Source organism: Mesoplodon bidens (genome assembly GCF_964165515.1).
Source record: "Mesoplodon bidens genome assembly, chromosome: 7".
NCBI lineage: Eukaryota > Metazoa > Chordata > Mammalia > Artiodactyla > Ziphiidae > Mesoplodon > Mesoplodon bidens.
This window is the reverse complement of record NC_138164.1, coordinates 113,731,359-113,749,187: the sequence shown is the minus strand read 5'-3', so window position 1 is coordinate 113,749,187 and position 17,829 is coordinate 113,731,359. Positions and strand designations below refer to the sequence as shown.

Sequence of the window (17,829 nt, the reverse complement as noted above, 5' to 3'; positions counted from 1 at the left end):
GCCAGAAGATAGAATGTTCTGTGTCCACTGCAGGCATAGGGGTGGGGCAGGCCCCCAGATCTCTGGGAGTGGGGTCAGGTGGCCCCCAGAGGAGGAGGCAGGCGCTGTTGCCACAAGAAGGGAAGGCGCGGGTGGGCAGGGAAAAGCAACCGTGTCTTCGGTAACGATCTGCTCTGTAAACGGATGAGATGATTTTATGGGCAGCACAGGGGTTGTAAGTGGGTGTTTCTCAGGGTTTTTTTTTTTTTTTTTTTTTCTTTTTGCGGTATGCGGGCCTCTCACTGTTGTGGCCTCTCCCGTTGCGGAGCACAGGCTCCGGATGCGCAGGCCCAGCGGCCGTGGCTCACGGGCCCAGCCGCTCCGCGGCATATGGGATCCTCCCAGACCGGGGCACGAACCCGTATCCCCTGCATCGGCAGGCGGACTCTCAACCACTGCGCCACCAGGGAGGCCCTCAGGGTTTTTTTTTTAAAGCTCATCCAATTACTAGTCCCCGTGTCTTTCCTGTCATCTCTCCTCTCTATTAATTGGCGAGGTGTAGCTCTTTGTCGTGGACTGTGCAGGGGTGAAACGCCCCTCAGTCTGTCTCAGTTATCGGAAAGGCAGAATTACTGAGCGTTTCTTCCTCTGGCTACTGTGCAGCCAACCCGAACCACCCACAGCTGCCTGTCCTGGCCTGGCCGGCCATCTCCCCACCGGGCGCTTCCCCACCCTCGGTGTGAGCAGTTCTGGGTCAGGACCCCTGCTTCCTGCCTTTCATGTCTCCCTATCCGGTTGTCACCCCACCAGAGGGACAGTGGGTCTTACGCCCTTGGCACTGCCCATCGCTGGGTGCCCAGGAAGTGCCGGTGGATGGGGTGGGGTTAGTCGGATATGACTTGCTTCCCAAGGTCAAGGGTTGCTCCAGCATCGAGCGGCATGCGCTGGACCCTCTGATGGACCTGGACAGCAGCCCCCTTGGTCACAGTACGGGGCCCTCCCTGCTCCCTGTGAGCTGCAAGGGGTGGGGGGCAGCTGGCCTGCCCCCGAGCATCACTGGGGGTCCTTTCAGGCCCCTTATTCATGTGACTCTCATGAGAACCCTGGGAAGAGTAGGGTTTCCATTTACACATGAAGACAGAGGCTCAGTGAAAGTTCTAGAAAACGAGCCCAGATCTGGTTGACCCCAAAGCCCTGTTGGCTCATAAATCACACATCACCTCCTAGAAGGGCTCAGAAAAGGGTGGGGCTGCCCCTTGCCTTGAAGAGGACAGGCGGGATCTCTTCCCAGGACACAGCCGGGTCCACGCACCGCTCCCGGCTGTTTTCACGCCTCCTCCGGGGTGGGGAGCTTGGATAAACAAGACCTGGGATGGAACATCCTGGTCTGCATTTCCTGGGGCAGGTCGCTGAGGCCAGGGGCAAAGACATGCCCTGGTCTCTCTGGGCTTCCCGGGCCTCGGGGCTGAATGGAAGGAACGGGGCCCCTTTGCAGACCCCCCAGTCGAACAGGTGAGCACAGTCCTCAAACCCAATACGAGTTCCTTCTCCTGATTCCCCAGGGGTCTGAGGGATGGGACCTGGTCCAGAATGGGGGCTGGGCTGTGTTGGCCACACCGTTGGTTCTGGGGGCGCTCAGTGCATCCCGGGCAGCTCCCGGTTTACAGCGTGGACTCTCCTTTCAGGCCTGCAGGTATGGACACGTGCAGCACCTGGAGCACCTGCTCTTCTACGGGGCTGACATGGGGGCCCAGAATGCCTCGGGGAACACGGCCCTGCACATCTGCGCCCTCTACAACCAGGTCAGTGAGCAGGGCAGCTGCCCCACACCCTCCATAACCACGTGGGCACCAGGGCCAGGGCTGTGCTGAGTGCTTTGCAGGTGGATGTCCAGCTCCAGCTGCCGGCACAGAGTCCCACAGATGGGGCGGCTTAAACAGCAGACGTTTATTTCTCACAGTCCTGGCTGGACGTCCCAGATCAAGGTGCCAGTCTGCTTGGTTCCAGGAGAAGGTCGTCTTCCTGGTTTGGGTTTGCATGACCCCTCTCACTGTGTCCTTACATGTGGAGAGAGAGAACAAGCACTGGTGTCTCTTCTTCTAAGGACACTAATCCTATCAGATCGGGGCCCCACCCTCATGACCTCATTTAACCTAATCACCTCCTGAAGACCCATCTCCAGATACAGTCACATTGGGAGGTTAGGGCTTCAACATAGGAATCTGGGGAGACGTGCTCAGTGCAGCGCGGGGAGTGGTCCTCACCTGCTTCTTTGAGAGTGGTTATCCCTGTTGTAGAGAAGAAAACTGAGTCACAGAAAATGAGAGGAGGGTCCTGGAGCACAGCTGGTACAGTCAGAGATGGGCATCGAAACCCCCATGGCTGTGGGTGCAGACTCTGCGGTTATGGTGTCACACGTACCCCACAGGGGGTCTCTACTGGGGCCTGGCGGGGGGAGCCATGAAATGGGGAAGGGTGTGGCTGACAGAGCCCCCAAGACAGTTATGGTGCCCCACCAGACCCCAACAGGACCACCATGAAACAGAGGCAAGCCTTACATCACTACATGTACAAACATGTCCTCAGTGGGCTTTTTCTTTTTAATTCCTTTTTAATTGTAGCTAAATATTATAAAACATAACAAACATTTGACTGTCTTAACTATTTTTAAGCATGCAGTTCAGTGCATTGACTGCACTCGCATTATTGTACGACCATCCCCTCCATCCCTCTCCAGAACTTTCCATCCTCCCAAACTGACACTCTGTCCCCATTAAATGTTCACTCCCCATGCCCTCCCCAGCCCCTGGCCCCCACCAGCTACTTTCTGTCTCTGTGGATTTGACTCCTCTAGGGACCTCGTGGGAGTGGAATCACACAGTATTTGTCCTCTTGTGTCTGGCTTATTTCACTGAGCATAATGTCCTCAAGGTTTATCCACGTTGTCGCCTGTGTCAGAATTTCCTTCCTTTTTAAGGCTGAGTAATCTTCCATTGTGTGGATGGACCACATTTTGTCCATTCATCTGTCAGGGGACATGGGTCGCCTCCACCTCTTGGCTGTTGTGAATAGTGATGCTGTGAACGTGCACATCTTTCTTCAGGACCCCGCTCTCACTACTTTTGGGGACACACCCACAAGTGAAGCCTCGATGAGAATAATTTGTACAAAACCCACAGTCTTCTGTGTGAGATGGACTGAAAACCAAGGCGAGCTGGGAGTGAGTGTGCTTGGGAAGGCGCAGGGGTGGGATGTGCACACCCCGTGCAGTGTGACCACTGGGCTACCACATGGAGAGTGAAGCTGAGAGCCTCTGGTCCTGCCGAGAGGCAGGGGGAGGCCAGAAGTCAGTAGGGGGGCACATGGAGGGGTGTGGGAAGGGGCTGGCTCCCCAGAGATGGGTTGGGGCACTGCTTCAGGGGGTGGTGTCAGTTTCCTTGGTGCCTGAAGTCAAGATAGTTCCTGGACATCACTAGTAAGGACTCCTCTGTCCTTTCTTTTTTTCTTCTCTTTCTCTGATTTCAAGGAACTTAAGGTCTGGAGGGGGGAGGTGTGGACACTCCACAGAGCAGCTGTGGGGGTGGGGGGTCCACCACCTAGAGAAACAGAGGGGAAATCATGGATTAGGGTGACTGCTGGGGGCCCCTAACCTGTGTGCACTCTGCTTATCCTCTCTCTGCCATCCAATCCAAAGCAATGATTCCATCTTTTTGAGTGAAATCTCCAGCCTTTACCTACACCCAAGTCCTTTCCCTGCTCACTCCATGGCTACTCCATCCCAGGCCCCTCCAGCCACTCTGTAATCCCACTTTGCTTCTAGCTATTGAAACCTCCTAGATTCTTTGCCCTAGAAAACTCCTATGCATGCTTCAAAACCCAACTGAGATATCCTGCCCTCAGTCAAGCCTTTCCTTGATGAGCCCCTGATAGAGTTAGTTGTACTTTTTACTCTGTAGCCCTTTGCAGTACAGCCAGGGTGAACTGCCCAGGAGCAGGTCGTTATTAGGCCTTGCCTGTCTTCCCTAGGGGCATCCCCTCCCCGCTTGGGCTCACCTTCTCAGGGGCGTAAACCACCGTCCTTCAGGGTATCCCCTGCTCCTGGCACAGGAGAGCAGCTCAGCCAGATGCAGTTGGGGAGGAATTTCAGTTTGACTCCAAGGAGTATTCTGAGAGGTGCTGGCCAGCTCCTCAATGAAAGCATACTGATGGGATTTGCACGCAGCTGGGGCCCTAGGTCTTCGAAGGCATTTGGATGTTGGAATGGCTTTATGAGCAAGGAGAGATCTTGCTTGGCTGCACTAGAAAAACACGCATAGTGAGCCTTGGCTTTGGCTGGTAAAACATCTGTGCCAACGTGTGCTTCTTAATTATTGCCTTAGAGGGGAAAAACATTCCTTAATTGTCCCCAGTAGATTTTAAGCATATTTTATCATAAAAAAAAACAAAACAAAACCCAGAAAACCATGTCTTCTGTCTCTTGAAATAATGGTGGACAAGATGGTCTTTGAACATGTAACCTTTCTGTTAGAAAATGTCAAGATGTGTTGAGAATCTGAATTCTGAGTTATTCATGGTGCTGGGTTTGACTGGTGTCACTCTGCATCCTCCAGATTTGTCCCCACCCTCGGCTGATGGCTGTAGGAGGGCCCAGAGCTACCCAGGGCTCTCAGGAAAACCCCTCCACTCCTGCCTTAGGTTAGAGGGTCCAGCAGACTTTTTCTGTAGAGAGTCACTTAGTAAATATTCTGGCTTTTCAGACCACGTGGACTTCTTCACAGCTACTCAACTCTGCCGCCGCAGTGTGAACTTAACCACAGATGATATGCAGATTAATGTGTGGCTGTGCGCCAATAAAACTTTATTTATAAAACAGGCAGCGGTCCAGGTTAGCCTGTGGACCCCAGTTTGCCAGGCCCGGCCAGGCATAGAAGGTCGCATCTGTCCTCTCACCAGACGTAAGGTGAGGACAGACTCCCCACTCCAGGGCTGAGTGCCTTCCTGCTAGCATGCCAGGGAGGCCCCTTCAGGGAGTGAGAGCTGGCCCCTCTCCAGGGTCCTGGGACCTTCGGGGCCAGCCTACTGCTGTCCAGCTCCACCCGTCTGTCCCTCTGCGGCAGCATGGGTAGAAGTGCCTTTGGTGGCATCTCCTGTTTTGGACACCCTGCCTTGCATTATGTCCCAGGGGCCATCACAGAGGGTCACAGACTGGTGCTTGGTGGCCCCATAGCCCCTGGACAGCATGTCCATTTGGGAGTCAGCAAGTGTTCTGGGATTCAGCTTCATGAATCCCTCGTGCCCCTCCCTGGGATGCTAGTGTGACCTTTAATCTTTTCCCTCAGCCCCCCCCCCCAGCCGTTGAGGCATCTCACTGATGTACTAAGAGAAGCTGGTCCCTTCGGCTTCTCAGTGTGATTCAGAGAAGCATAGCTCCGTACACACTAGCGTCCCTGTGATGACCTGTCTGAGAGGAATGGAGGGAGGGATGGAGGTCCCTGAGCCTTTGTCTGGCGCACCCAGCAATGGTACCTAACCTGAAGCCCTGTCCTCCCCAAGTCACCGGTGTGCTGGCCTCCTTGCTGTGTCCACTTTCAATTTCTACATACATGGGATGTGTATGGCTGTGTGAGGCCAGGCTCAGGGCCAACAAGAGAAACCACTCTGTAACTTCAAGCAGAAAGGGGTGCCGTACAGGGCACTCTGGGGGGTAACGTTGAGAAATAGACTGTCCCAGGTGTGGGGACACAGTGCCTTTGGGTCAGGATGGGAGTCAGGGAAAGGCACTAAGAAGCAGCCTCAAGGTAGAGTTGCAATGCAGGGAGACATGGCAGTCTGGGTTTCATAAAATCCCTCCTCTGTAATATGGAGATAATTATACCCAACTTGCAGGGTTGCTAAGAGGCTTAAAATAGAAAGCAAACATATGGCATGCCTGGCACACGGCAGATTTTCAGTAAGAGTGGCTGTAATGGTGATGATTATGGTGTGATGATGGATGGTGACTATGGTGATGATGATGATGATGGTGGTGGTGATGATGATGATGGATGGTGACTATGGTGATGATGATGATGATGTTTATGTTGTGATGATGGATGGTGACTATGGTGATGATGATGATGATGGTGGTGATCATGATGATGGATGGTGACTACAGTGATGATGATGATGGTGATGGTGATGATGTTTATGGTGTGATGATGGATGGTGATTGTAGTGATGATGATGATGGTGGTGGTCATGATGATGGATGGTGACTATGGTGATGATGGTGATGGTGATGATGTTTATGGTGTGATGATGAATCGTGACTATGGTGATTATGATGATGGTGGCGATGGTGATGGATGGTGACTATGGTGATGGTGATGATGGTGGTGATGGTGACTATGGTGATGAGGATGGTGGTGATGGTGATGATGATGGTGGTGGTGATGATGGTGATGATGATGGATGGTGACTATGGTGATGATGATGGTGACTACTGTGACGATGATGGTGGTGATGGTGATGTTGACGGTAAAGGTGGTGATTAGGATGGTGAAGTGATACTGCCCATACTGCTGTTAATTTGACTTACAAAGCTTCTCATTAAATATGAAAGCATCAAGTTTATGGATTGATTGTGTGTTTTACCAATTTTAGGCAGACCTCATCTGTACACTTCCAGTAAAACACACGGTGATCGGAATATTCTCTCTTCTTCTCTTATGAAATCAACCTATTAGGGCTTTGATTTTAAGCAGCAAATTGCATCTAATCTACCAACTCCCTCGATCTGTTGCTGGCTTTCCAGGAGCACCAGAGGGAGGGCCGCAGCCTGGTGTTTGTTTTTCCACCTTGGACAAGGAAGGAAGGGAAGGAATATTAAATATCAAAAGGTTACTAGGCCGGGCCAATTTGTCTGGAAGATAGAAAAATAAACCCTGCCTCTCTGGAGCAGGCCTCTTTATTCTATTGAGAGCCAAAGTAAAGAGACAGGCTGTGTTCTGTTTGTGTCTCTGTGCCCTGTTCGAATCCCATAAAGCAGTCATCATAGTAGCTGATGGGGGCCTCCGTGGGGGCAATCACAGGGGTAATCATCCCCTGGGCGTTGAGGGCGTGTAGAAAGTTATCCCCACGGTCTTTCCCCTTAGATCCCTGCAACGAGCCTTTGGTGGCTACTGTTGGTTGTCATTCCCTTGTATAGGCCAGGAGATGCAGGTTTGGTCCAAAGCAGCTCAGCTGGTAAATGCCAAAGCTGGGCTTCGAAACCCACCCTGTATTTCTCCTCCCCCAGGCTTTGGGGACACGTTCCTGTAACCCCTCGACTGGGGGGAGGTTGGGGCTCCACTGGTCACAAGTTAGGTGAAGGTGTGCGCCACGGCGTGTGTGCAGCATGGTCTTTGGGGCACCACCCTTCAAAGGAGGGTGGTCTGTGGAGCCAGGTTCCAACCTCGCTCTGGTGACATCAACTTCCCAGCTCTTTACACTTCAAAATTTTACTGATCGCACCCATCTAGGCTCTTCTGGGGCTTATGAGAAGAAAGAACTTGGGAAATGAGTTCCTGACTTATAATTTGGAGCATTGAGTAGTTCACGTCTGTGACACTATGCGAAGACGGCCTCGGTGCAGTGGAAATGAGAGTTCCGGGGGTGGGAGGACTTGGAAATCCGGAGTTGAAGCCGGCCCGTCCTGGGTAATTTGAAGCAAAACGCCCAGACCACCTGTCTTGGCCCTTCCTCCTCCATCTTTGGGCCGCGTGCGCATGCGCAGGCGCCGCCGTCTCCTCCGCGTGTTGCCTCGGCTACGCAAGCGCGTCCGCCTTCACTTCTCAGCACGTCTGCACCGCAGGGCTCGTCCAGACCTTGCTGGACTCGGCAGCCTCCACTTCCTGCCCCTGTTCTCTTACAGGACACTCCGGCCAGACTCCACCCCTTCTCGCTCGGGGTAGCGGGTGGCATCGCCGCGGTCACGCCTTGTCCCCACGCAGCTCAGCCGCTCCGGGGCATCTTCTCTTGGCATCCATGCTGCCCACTCCATTGCCCCAGGTCTCCCCACGGTGACCTCAGGCAGGCCTGTCTGTGTCCTCCACTCCACTGCCCCAGGTCTCCCCACGGTGACCTCAGGCAGGCCTGTCTGTGTCCTTAGGTACCTTCCAGAAAACACCACCGGCTGGGTCCCAACGTGCCGACTCATCTCTCCCCTGGGCTCTGGCAGTGATGTCCACCCCCTGGCGACATCCCCGTGGAGACAGCGTGGGTGGCTCCAATAACGGCTCCTACCCCTGTGTACATAGTGCCCGACTCTCTGTGGCTCCAGCCTGAAGTCTGGTTGGCCTTCCTGGTCCTCACGACACCTCTCCCCGGTCTGGTCAGCTCCCTTCTGACCCCTCCCAGCCTGGCCCAGGCCACGGGCATCCTTGCCCTGGACCGCTGCATTCACCCCCCTTCCCCCACCCATCTTCTGCCTTCCAGTCTTTATTCCCTCACTTTCTGCAGGACACTGGAGTGGCTTTGTGCCACGTGGATCAGTCTGCGTTCCCCGTGACCCAGAAGACCCTTGTCGCTCCACCCCCAGCTCCTCTCCTGTCCCCTGGCCCCGGCTTCCTGCAGCCCCGGGGCCTTTGCACTTGCTGCTTCCTCTGCCAGGAACACTTCCCCCCTTTGCCACATGGCTCTTTCCTCGAGGCTGAGGCTCAGCTTGGAGGCCACCGCCTCAGGGAGGCCTTCCCTGACCACCCGCCCTCACTTGCTCCATCACATGACCATCTTTTATGGTTTCATGGTGCTCTGTGTCCCCAGGGGCTGGGATGGTACATGGCGTGGCCAACACTCAGTACCGACTCGTTGCGTGCATGCATGAATACATTTTTGGGGCCTGCGTCTTCATGTATAAGATGAAAGCGATGTCACCTGGGCTCCTGCAGGGGGTGGTGACCCCAGGGGCTGCATGCCTTGACCAGGACAGGGCAACCCTCAGGATGCTCGGGGAGGAGAGGAGGGTGCGTTTGTTAAGGGTCATTTCTCCGCAAGTCATGCCCAGAAGATAACTGGATATTCTTCCTGATGCCTTGGCCCTCAAAACACACAGATTGTATCTGAACTTGATGGACTTGTTTAAAAGGACGAAGACACACCTCCCTCACAAGGGGACTCGGGCAGCTAGCGGCCGTGCAAGGGAAGAGCTAGGCTTCCATTAGCAACGCCTCTGGGTCACAACTTCTCCTTTTCCTCCCTTTCTGAAGCTGCAGTTTTTCACTTAACCCTTCCTGGCCTCTGCTGCCTTACCTGTGAAATGGGCCTCCTACTAGCCCCTTGCAGGGATGCTGTGAGGGTGGAATCAAGGAGCAGGTAGATGTGTTTTCTGAACTGCAAAGCATCCGTGCATGCACACAGACACACACACACACACCTGTACTTACATGCACACACGTGCACACACGTGTGCACACACGTGCACAGACATGCACGCACGCGCACACACCTTGCTCACGTGCACACACACACACGTGCCTGTGTACACACACACACACACACACAGTGTCATTGTTTAGAAGCCCTGTGAACCACTTGCCCTTCAGTTTTGAAATCGCTCTCCGGGACATGCTCTCCCTTTGAAGTCTGGTAAATATTAGAGTGAGGGGGTGTGTGCCTTCAGGTTGGTTAATATTGACTCAGAGTTGTCCGTCCGTGGGTGAGCAGAGAAGTCTTCTGGGATCCTGGTTGGATTCCTCCCGGGAGAGTGTGCCTGGCATTGCCTGGCAAGGGTTTATTCTTAGCTTCATAGGAAACCGACCTCCTTTCTGATGGGAATTTTCAGTGGAAGCCCTCGCTGAGTGTTGGGGGGGCGTTTACAAAGAGTTGCCGAGTCAGGCTCTTGTTTGGGGTCCTGAAAGGCCAGGTAGCTCTGGGCATCTGAGGATGCTCAGCTGGCTGGTCCTCCCAGGCTGCCCTTGAGTTGGGCCAGGGCACACTTAGGCCCAGTGTGAATTCGTTTCAGAGTGAGACCCCCAGGCAGCCTTCAGGTCCCCTGAGCCCCTGGTGGGGTCTCCCCCGCTTGCTGCCTCAGGAATTGACTATCTTCTCTCTCACCTGCACGCCCACACCCCAGATGTCACCTGCCAAAGTTCTGCCCGTCTCCTGGCTCTGTGTTCCCTCCGTGCCAGGACTCTTTCAGACATCCTCGGCTTTTTTTCTCTCATTGCAAACGTTGCTTGCTGAGGCATTATAGCATGGTCATTTTAATTAATTCGATTAATTTACTTCGGGTTGTAATTAACAAGACCCAGCTAGGTGTCATTCAAGGGGAGAAAGGGATGCTGGAGCGGGTTCTGGAAACCCAGCCAGGGGTAGGGAGGCTGGGGCAGGACTGGAGAGCTCAGGGGTCTGTGTTTGAATAGAACTTGATTTACGGAACCAGCCGTGCGGGAGTTGAGACGAATAAAATAACAAGACCCGGGCGCGGTCTTCGCCGGCCTTCAGTCCACTTGAAGTAACGCCTGGGACTCTTCTTTTAAACCCTGGGTTTCACTGTACCCCAGATACAAAAGGTGTGTTTGCCAAGCATAGTACATCTTTTTAAATTTTCTTAAATGCTTTTAGTTACTCAAAGCACTGCACGAACGCACGCTCATGGAAAAGGTGCAAACAGTGTAGACAGAGTCTTGGGTTTCCCTGCAATTTCCACGCCTATATTGTGGTGCGGGTCCTGCCCACCATCTGAACCTGGGCACGAACTCACACACTCATGGCTGTTTCAGGACACGGTGGGGTTCCTGGCGAGTGTTTCCTTCCACTGTCCTTCTCTCTCCTAACCTCTATCTTCAGGTGTTCTTCACGCCACCCCTCGGGGGCTGTCCTCACTCCTGACAGCCCCATGTCTCTCTGCCCCTCCTTGGGGACCCACCCCGACGTGGTCCCCGGGCCCTCTCTTTGCCCACAGCGGTCCACGAAGGCAGCCTCCTCCAGGCCCGTGCAGCAAGCGCCCCTAAGTCTGCGGTGACCCTCACGGCCACCCAAGGGTACAGCTGAGGCCCCAGGACCCCCGCAGCCCGACGACGATCTTTCCCTGCAGAGCTCAGACCCGCCCCACCCCTGGCCGCGGGGTGTACGAGCAGCTCCCACCCTGTCCGAGGCCTCCCTGGTCGCGGCTCAGAGAACAAGAGTCCCTCTGCCTCGGTTCCTGTCTGCTCCGTGCACAAGTGGTTTCCTCATCAAAGTCATCATCGTGCAGTGGAGGCCCCAGGGGGGCCCTCGCCCAGGTCCCAGGGACCAGGGCCGCCCCAGCTGTGCTTTGCCTGACCCAGGTGTGCTCTTGGCCAGACCTCGCAGTCAGAGAGTGATCTTCCTGCCAGCATTCTCAGCAGGCGTGCTCCCCTGTCTCTGTCTATCTCTGTGTCTCCCTTGGTCTCTGTCTCTGTGTCTTTCTTGGTCTCTCTGTCTCTCTATCTCTGTGTCTCCCTTGGTGTCTGTGTCTCTCTTGGTCTCTCTGTCTCTGTCTATCTCTGTGTCTCCCTTGGTCTCTGTGTCTCTCTTGTTCTCTCTGTCTCTGTCTCTGTCTATCTGTGTCTCTCTTGGTCTCTGTGTCTCTCTTGGTCTCTCTCTGTGTCTCCCTTGGTCTCTGTGTCTCTCTTGGTCTCTCTGTCTCTCTCTATCTCTGTGTCTCCCTCAGTCTCTGTGGTCTCTTGGTCTCTATCTTTCTTACTTTTCTAATACATGACACCTTTATTGAGATATAACTCACACCATACAGTTTGCCCATCTAAAATATACCGTTCAGTGTTTTTCAGTCTGTGTACACGGTTGGGTAACCATTCCCCACGGTCAGTCATAGGACATTTTCATCACCGCAGACCACTCCCCAGCTCCCGCCCTCCCTGGGCCCCGCTCACCCGCCTTCTGTCTCTGGATTTTCAGCTTTCGTCTCAGGCCTGCTCTTTCTCCAGGTCCTCCGGCACGTGCCGTGTGCCCTGGCCTCGGCCCTACTCTTCCCGGGACAGCGGATCCCTTTGGGCTGTGGTGGGGCTGTTGGCCTGGCCCCATAAGCAGGCCCCTGGAGGGACCCTGGTCAGTGGCTTCATTTACTCACCACTCAGCAGTTGCCGCGTGTCCGCCCTGGGTGACCACGCCAGTTGCCTCTGCTCTGGACTCTGTAGGTGGAGGTGGACCAGGGAGATGGGCCCAGGGCTGGAGTTTGACCACGACTTGCACTGGTGCCCCTGTGCAGAGACCTGTACAAGTCGGAGCGGCCCAGCTGCGTGGGGCACCGGCACCTGCACTTGATCATCCAGACGCTCTTCCCAAAATGTAATTTGCCCATCATAACAGCCCAGCTGCATCTACTAGGCAAGGTGTTCATATTGTCACTGCTTCTATAGCCATGTGCTTCCACTTGTCTTTTTTTTTGGCTGCACCATGAAGCTTACAGGATCTCAGTTCCCCAACCAGGGATTGAACCCAGGCCACGGCAGTGAAAGCCCGGAATCCTAACCATTAGGCCACCAGGGAACTCCCTTCCGTGTGTCTTTTTATCTGTGGGTATTTGTCCCCACCCTCCCCATCAGGAGTTTCAAAAGGGTTGGCCTCTCCGGGTGAGTAGTAGATGCTCAATAAGTGGACAGGAATAGATTGATTTTCATTGTACAAATCCACAAGAAATGACTATTGGCTGCCTTTTAAAAACGTTAGAAAATGTAAGTACAGAAAATAATAATAACAAAAGATTTACTCCGTCATCCCTTCTCCTTCCTGAGAAAGTAAAACCCCTTAACTGGTAACATCTTTCCAGACATATTCTTTGCTTTCTATAACACTGGCTTTAAAACGTAAATGAAATTAGGCTATATCATTGTTCTAAGACTCACGTTTTCTACTTAGAAGTTCTTGGATATTTTTCTTGTCAGTTTATATCGGGCTGCCTTCTTGTTTTTGCTACCACTGCCTCGGCAAAGAATGTTCTATGGAGAACAGTATGGAGGTTCCTTAAAAATCTAAAAATAGAACTACCATATGATCCAGCAATCCCACTCCTGGGCATATATCCAGACAAAACTGCATTTTATTCAGAAAGATACATGCACCCCAATGTTTATAGCAGCACTATTGACCATAGCCAAGACATGGAAGCAACCTAAGTGTCCACTGACAGAGGAACGGATAAAGAAGATGTGGTACATATAGACAGTGGACTCTTACTCAGCCATAAAAGAATGAAATAATGCCATTTGCAGCAACACGGATGGACCTAGAGATTGTCATACTGAGTGAAGTAAGTCAGACAGAGAAAGGCAAATATATCGCTTATATGTGGAATCTAAAATATGACACAAATGAACTTATTTACAAAACAGGAAGAGACGCACAGACATAGAAGACAAACTTATGGTTACCAAAGTGGAAAGAGGAGGAGGGTCTGAGGAAGGACAAATGAGGAGTTTGGGATTAACATATATAGATGGCTATATGTAAAATATAGATAGCAAGGACCTACTGTATAGCACAGGGAACTATATCAATATCTCGTAATAACTTATAATGGAAAAGCATCTGAAAAAGAATAGACATATATGTATATATATAACTGAATCACTCTGCTGTACTTCTCTGAAACATTGTAAATCAACTATACTTCAATAAAAAGTTGTTTGGGAAAAAAAAAAGAAAAGAATGTTCCAAAATGATTCCCACTTTCCTTTATTTTAGAATGTTTTTGCCATCTCCAGGTTTTCTCTTCCTTTTTTTCCTTTTGTATTTTACTTGCAGCCTTTCTATTATTATGTATTTTATATGCACGTGCAAAGCTCTCTGTAGATGGTCTTAAAAAAATGGAGTCCCTGGCCGTGGGATGTATGTATTTTAAATTTTTGTAGATTCTGCTGAGCTGCTCTCAAAGTCTTTGCAGCAGTTAAGCTTCAGCTGACAGCAGCCAGGGCCTGTCCACCCTCCTCCTGGCCCCTCCGATGAACAAAAATGCCCTCCTGTTGACTCTGCGTTTTCATTTCTCTGAATTCTTGTGAGATCGCCCTGTGAACAGGCTTCTTTAGAGGATGCCTGTGCCACCGCTTTACAAACAGATTTCTTCTTCCTTCTGTGCAGGACAGCTGTGCACGTGTGCTGCTGTTTCGGGGTGGAAATAAGGAATTGAAGAACTACAACAGCCAGACCCCATTCCAGGTAAGCGGACTTATCCAGGCCCTGAGACGCCGTGTCGTCGCCTTCCCACACATCCTCTGTGTGTGTTGCCACGAGCTCAGCCCTTTCGTCAGGGACGGGGTCTGTGTGTGGAGCTGCGGCCCTATTTCAGTTTGCCAGTCCACACTGGCTTCCTTCCAGTTAGACCAAACAGCATCGCTAATGCAGCGGTGCCTCCAGGTGGGCGATTCACGAAGGCAGCTTGGGAAAGGCCCCAGAGACGTGGATGCCGTGCATTGCAGCAGCTGTGGGGCAGTCCTGGCTTCGTGCTGATCCTGGGAATGGGGAGATCTTGGTAAGAATCTACCGGGAGGGAGCTGGCTTGCCATCATCCGGTGCCCTTACCCGGCCTGCTATCCTCGGTGAAGGGTGAATGACCCGGTCCAGAGTGGCCGTGGGGATTACATGGTGGAGGGAAAAGCCGGGGTCCTGAGTTTTTAAATTGTGGTAAAATACACATTACACAAAATGTACCGTCGTAGTCATATCAGTGTGTACAATTCAGTGACCTTCAGCACATGCACGACGTGATGGCGTCACTTCTGTGTAGTTAAGAACTTTTTCATCACCCCAAGGAAAGCTGTACCCACCGAGAGTTACTCCCTGTTCCTCCCTCCCGTGGCCCCTAGGCAGCCACTCATCCGCTCTCTTCCCTGTGGACGGGCCTCTTCTGGACATTTCATGGCGATGGAATTGTACGATAGGTGGTCTCTTGTGTCTGGCTTCTTTCACTCAGCATTGTGCTTTCAAGGTCCATCTGTGTTGTAGTGTGTATTGCTGCTTCATCCCTTTTTAGGGCTAATGTCCCATTTTATAAACATGGGGCTCATGGAACTTCGAGGCAGCTGGCCAGATGGTTTAGGGTGGAAAAACTTGTTTTTCTGGCTGTAACTTTTTCAAAGTTATAGAAATGCTTTCTCATCCTAAACACAGCCCTCTCCGCTCGAACGGAACATGGAGGTGACTGCGATGCTTTTGGTTTGGAAATAATGTTTACATCTTATTGAGCGGAGAGAGGTCTTTCATTTAGACCTGGCTTCCACGGGCGACTTGACTAATCCTCTCCTTAGATATTACTAATACAGACGGGCTTGATGCCTGGAAAAGGAACCAGTTCAATGCCCAGACTGGGCTGGATGTCTAACAATCATCATTAAAACCACTTTGCTCAGTTCATGAGAACTGACGGGCCTGGATTTTACTGTGACTCTGTGGCTTGAAGATATGTAATGGGAAATGGGTCATGGAAGTGAGTTCCTGCTGTGCTAATGGGTCTATAAAGACTACGGTTTCGCCCCAAAAGCATGTCCTCTTTCCAGTGGTGATGATGCGGGAGCCGTGGGCTCTTCCCACTTCGCGCTGGGACACATCTGCCCTTTTGGGCTCAGCAGTGGGTTGGTGGCCTTGGTTTAAATATTTTGTTGCCATTAAATAATATCTTTCTTTGGTCCTTTTTTTTTTTTTTAAGTCAGAACAGTGCTTAAATTGCTTAGAAAAGACCAGCTAATGCCCTTTGATTCATGGTAAACGCGTAGATGATAGAACAGAGCCATTTCTCCCCTTCTGGGCAGAGGTTTGTAACCGCCACCTGGCACTCCAGGGAAGTGAGTTGTGCACGGCGTCCAGGACAGAATGTCACTGTCAGTGACCTCCCTGTGAGTCCCCACTCCTGTCCTGTCACCATGGGCAGCGACTACCTAGGGCAGGGACACCCCTTCCAGGAGGCCTGGCAGGAAGCGTCGTGCACCCTCCTGGCAGCAAATTCGCACCAGCTCAGACCCAAGGCCATCTGTCTCTATTTTGCTAACGATAATCAATCAAGTGCCCCAAATGATTCAGGAAGACAATTATGCAAACACGCTTGAATAATAGGACTTTGTGCCCTGCAGACACTGTTCATGTAACGGGCGGAACCAAAGCCTGGGATGCTTGCTCTGCACGCCCAGCACGGGCTCCGACTGCGTGTGCCGGGAGCTGCTCTCCCCCTAATGTCTCCCCACCTTCTCGTGTTTTCACGGCACAAAGAGACTTAATTCAGTCGTTGGAGCCTTGCCTGTAAAATGTCCCCAGCATTCACGGTCCTTCCCTCCCAGTGATGAATCAACACCATTGATTTCGGGGGGAATGATTGCCTGCCCCACCATTTAACAGGGATCGGGTATGTCCACCTGGGAAGCTTTGATGATATTCAGCTGCTGTTGTGGGCGTGGGCTTTTCTAAGAAACCTTGGAATATTTGACAGACTTCATCTGGCCAAGCTTTGCTTAATGATTTAATCCAAAGGCTGGAGCAGCAGCAGCAGGACTCAGGGACTTGAGAGAAATGCAGATTCTCAGGCATCCCCTCAGGCACCCGGAATCTGAAGCTTGGGGGCAGAGCTTCAGGTCCTGTGTTCTCACAAGCCCCCTAGAGACCCTGACATCCACTCAGGTTTGGGAATCAAGAGAGACAGAGGTGAATTTCTGAAGGAAGAGGAGGAGGAGTACTCATATTACTTGTGATGATGGTGACGGTGACGGTGGTGACGGTGCTGATGATTGTGATGGTGGTGACGGTGGTGATGGTGGTGACGGTGGTGACGGTGCTGATGATTGTGATGGTGGTGACAGTGGTGACGGTGGTGATGATTGTGATGGTGCTGATGATTGTGATGGTGGTGACAGTGGTGGTGGTGGTGATGATTGTGATGGTGGTGACGGTGCTGATGATTGTGATGGTGGTGACAGTGGTGATGGTGCTGATGATTGTGATGGTGGTGACAGTGGTGGTGGTGGTGATGATTGTGATGGTGGTGACGGTGCTGATGATTGTGATGGTGGTGATGGTGGTGACGGTGCTGATGATTGTGATGGTGGTGATGATTGTGACGGTGGTGACAGTGGTGATGGTGGTGACGGTGGTGACGGTGCTGATGATTGTGACGGTGGTGACGGTGCTGATGATTGTGATGGTGGTGACAGTGGTGACGGTGGTGATGATTGTGATGGTGCTGATGGTGCTGATGATTGTGATGGTGGTGACAGTGGTGGTGGTGGTGATGATTGTGATGGTGGTGACAGTGGTGGTGGTGGTGATGATTGTGATGGTGGTGACGGTGCTGATGATTGTGATGGTGGTGATGGTGGTGACGGTGCTGATGATTGTGATGGTGGTGATGATTGTGACGGTGGTGACAGTGGTGACGGTGGTGACGGTGCTGATGATTGTGACGGTGGTGACGGTGCTGATGATTGTGATGGTGGTGACGGTGGTGACGGTGGTGATGATTGTGACGGTGGCGGCGGTGGTGACTGAGTCAGCCCGGGCCGCCATAACAAAGTACCACAGGCTCAGGGGCTTAAACAACAGACGTTTATTCCTCACAGTCTGGAGGCTGCAGGTCCAAGATCAACGTGCTGGCAGATATGGTTTCTGGTGAGGTCTCTCTTCCTGCACCTACTCATTGGTATTTCTTCTGTGCAACATGTAGAAAGAGTGAGAGAGAGAGAAAGAGAGAGAGCTTTCTGGTGTTTCTTCCTCTTCTTGTAGGAACAACAGTCTCATCTGATTAGGGCCCCACCCTTATGACTTCATTTAAACTTAATTACGTTTCTAAAGGCCCTATCTACAAATATCATCACAATGGGGGTTAGAGCTTCAACGTATGAATTCTGGGGGAGACAGTTCAGTCCATAACATTGA

At 52.2% G+C, this 17,829-nt stretch overlaps 1 protein-coding gene across 8 annotated transcripts in view; it reads left to right on the top strand.

The window, feature by feature from the left end:
- SHANK2 (SH3 and multiple ankyrin repeat domains 2) overlaps window positions 1–17,829 on the top strand; it is a 546,752-nt gene that overhangs the window by 137,716 nt on the left and 391,207 nt on the right. For all 8 annotated transcript variants that reach the window (XM_081238599.1, XM_081238604.1, XM_081238603.1 and 5 more), the window contains 2 exons: window positions 1,665–1,781; window positions 14,053–14,130. In XM_081238599.1, coding sequence (XP_081094725.1) covers window positions 1,665–1,781; window positions 14,053–14,130 — 195 coding nt within the window. The remainder of the gene's footprint in view (window positions 1–1,664; window positions 1,782–14,052; window positions 14,131–17,829) is intronic.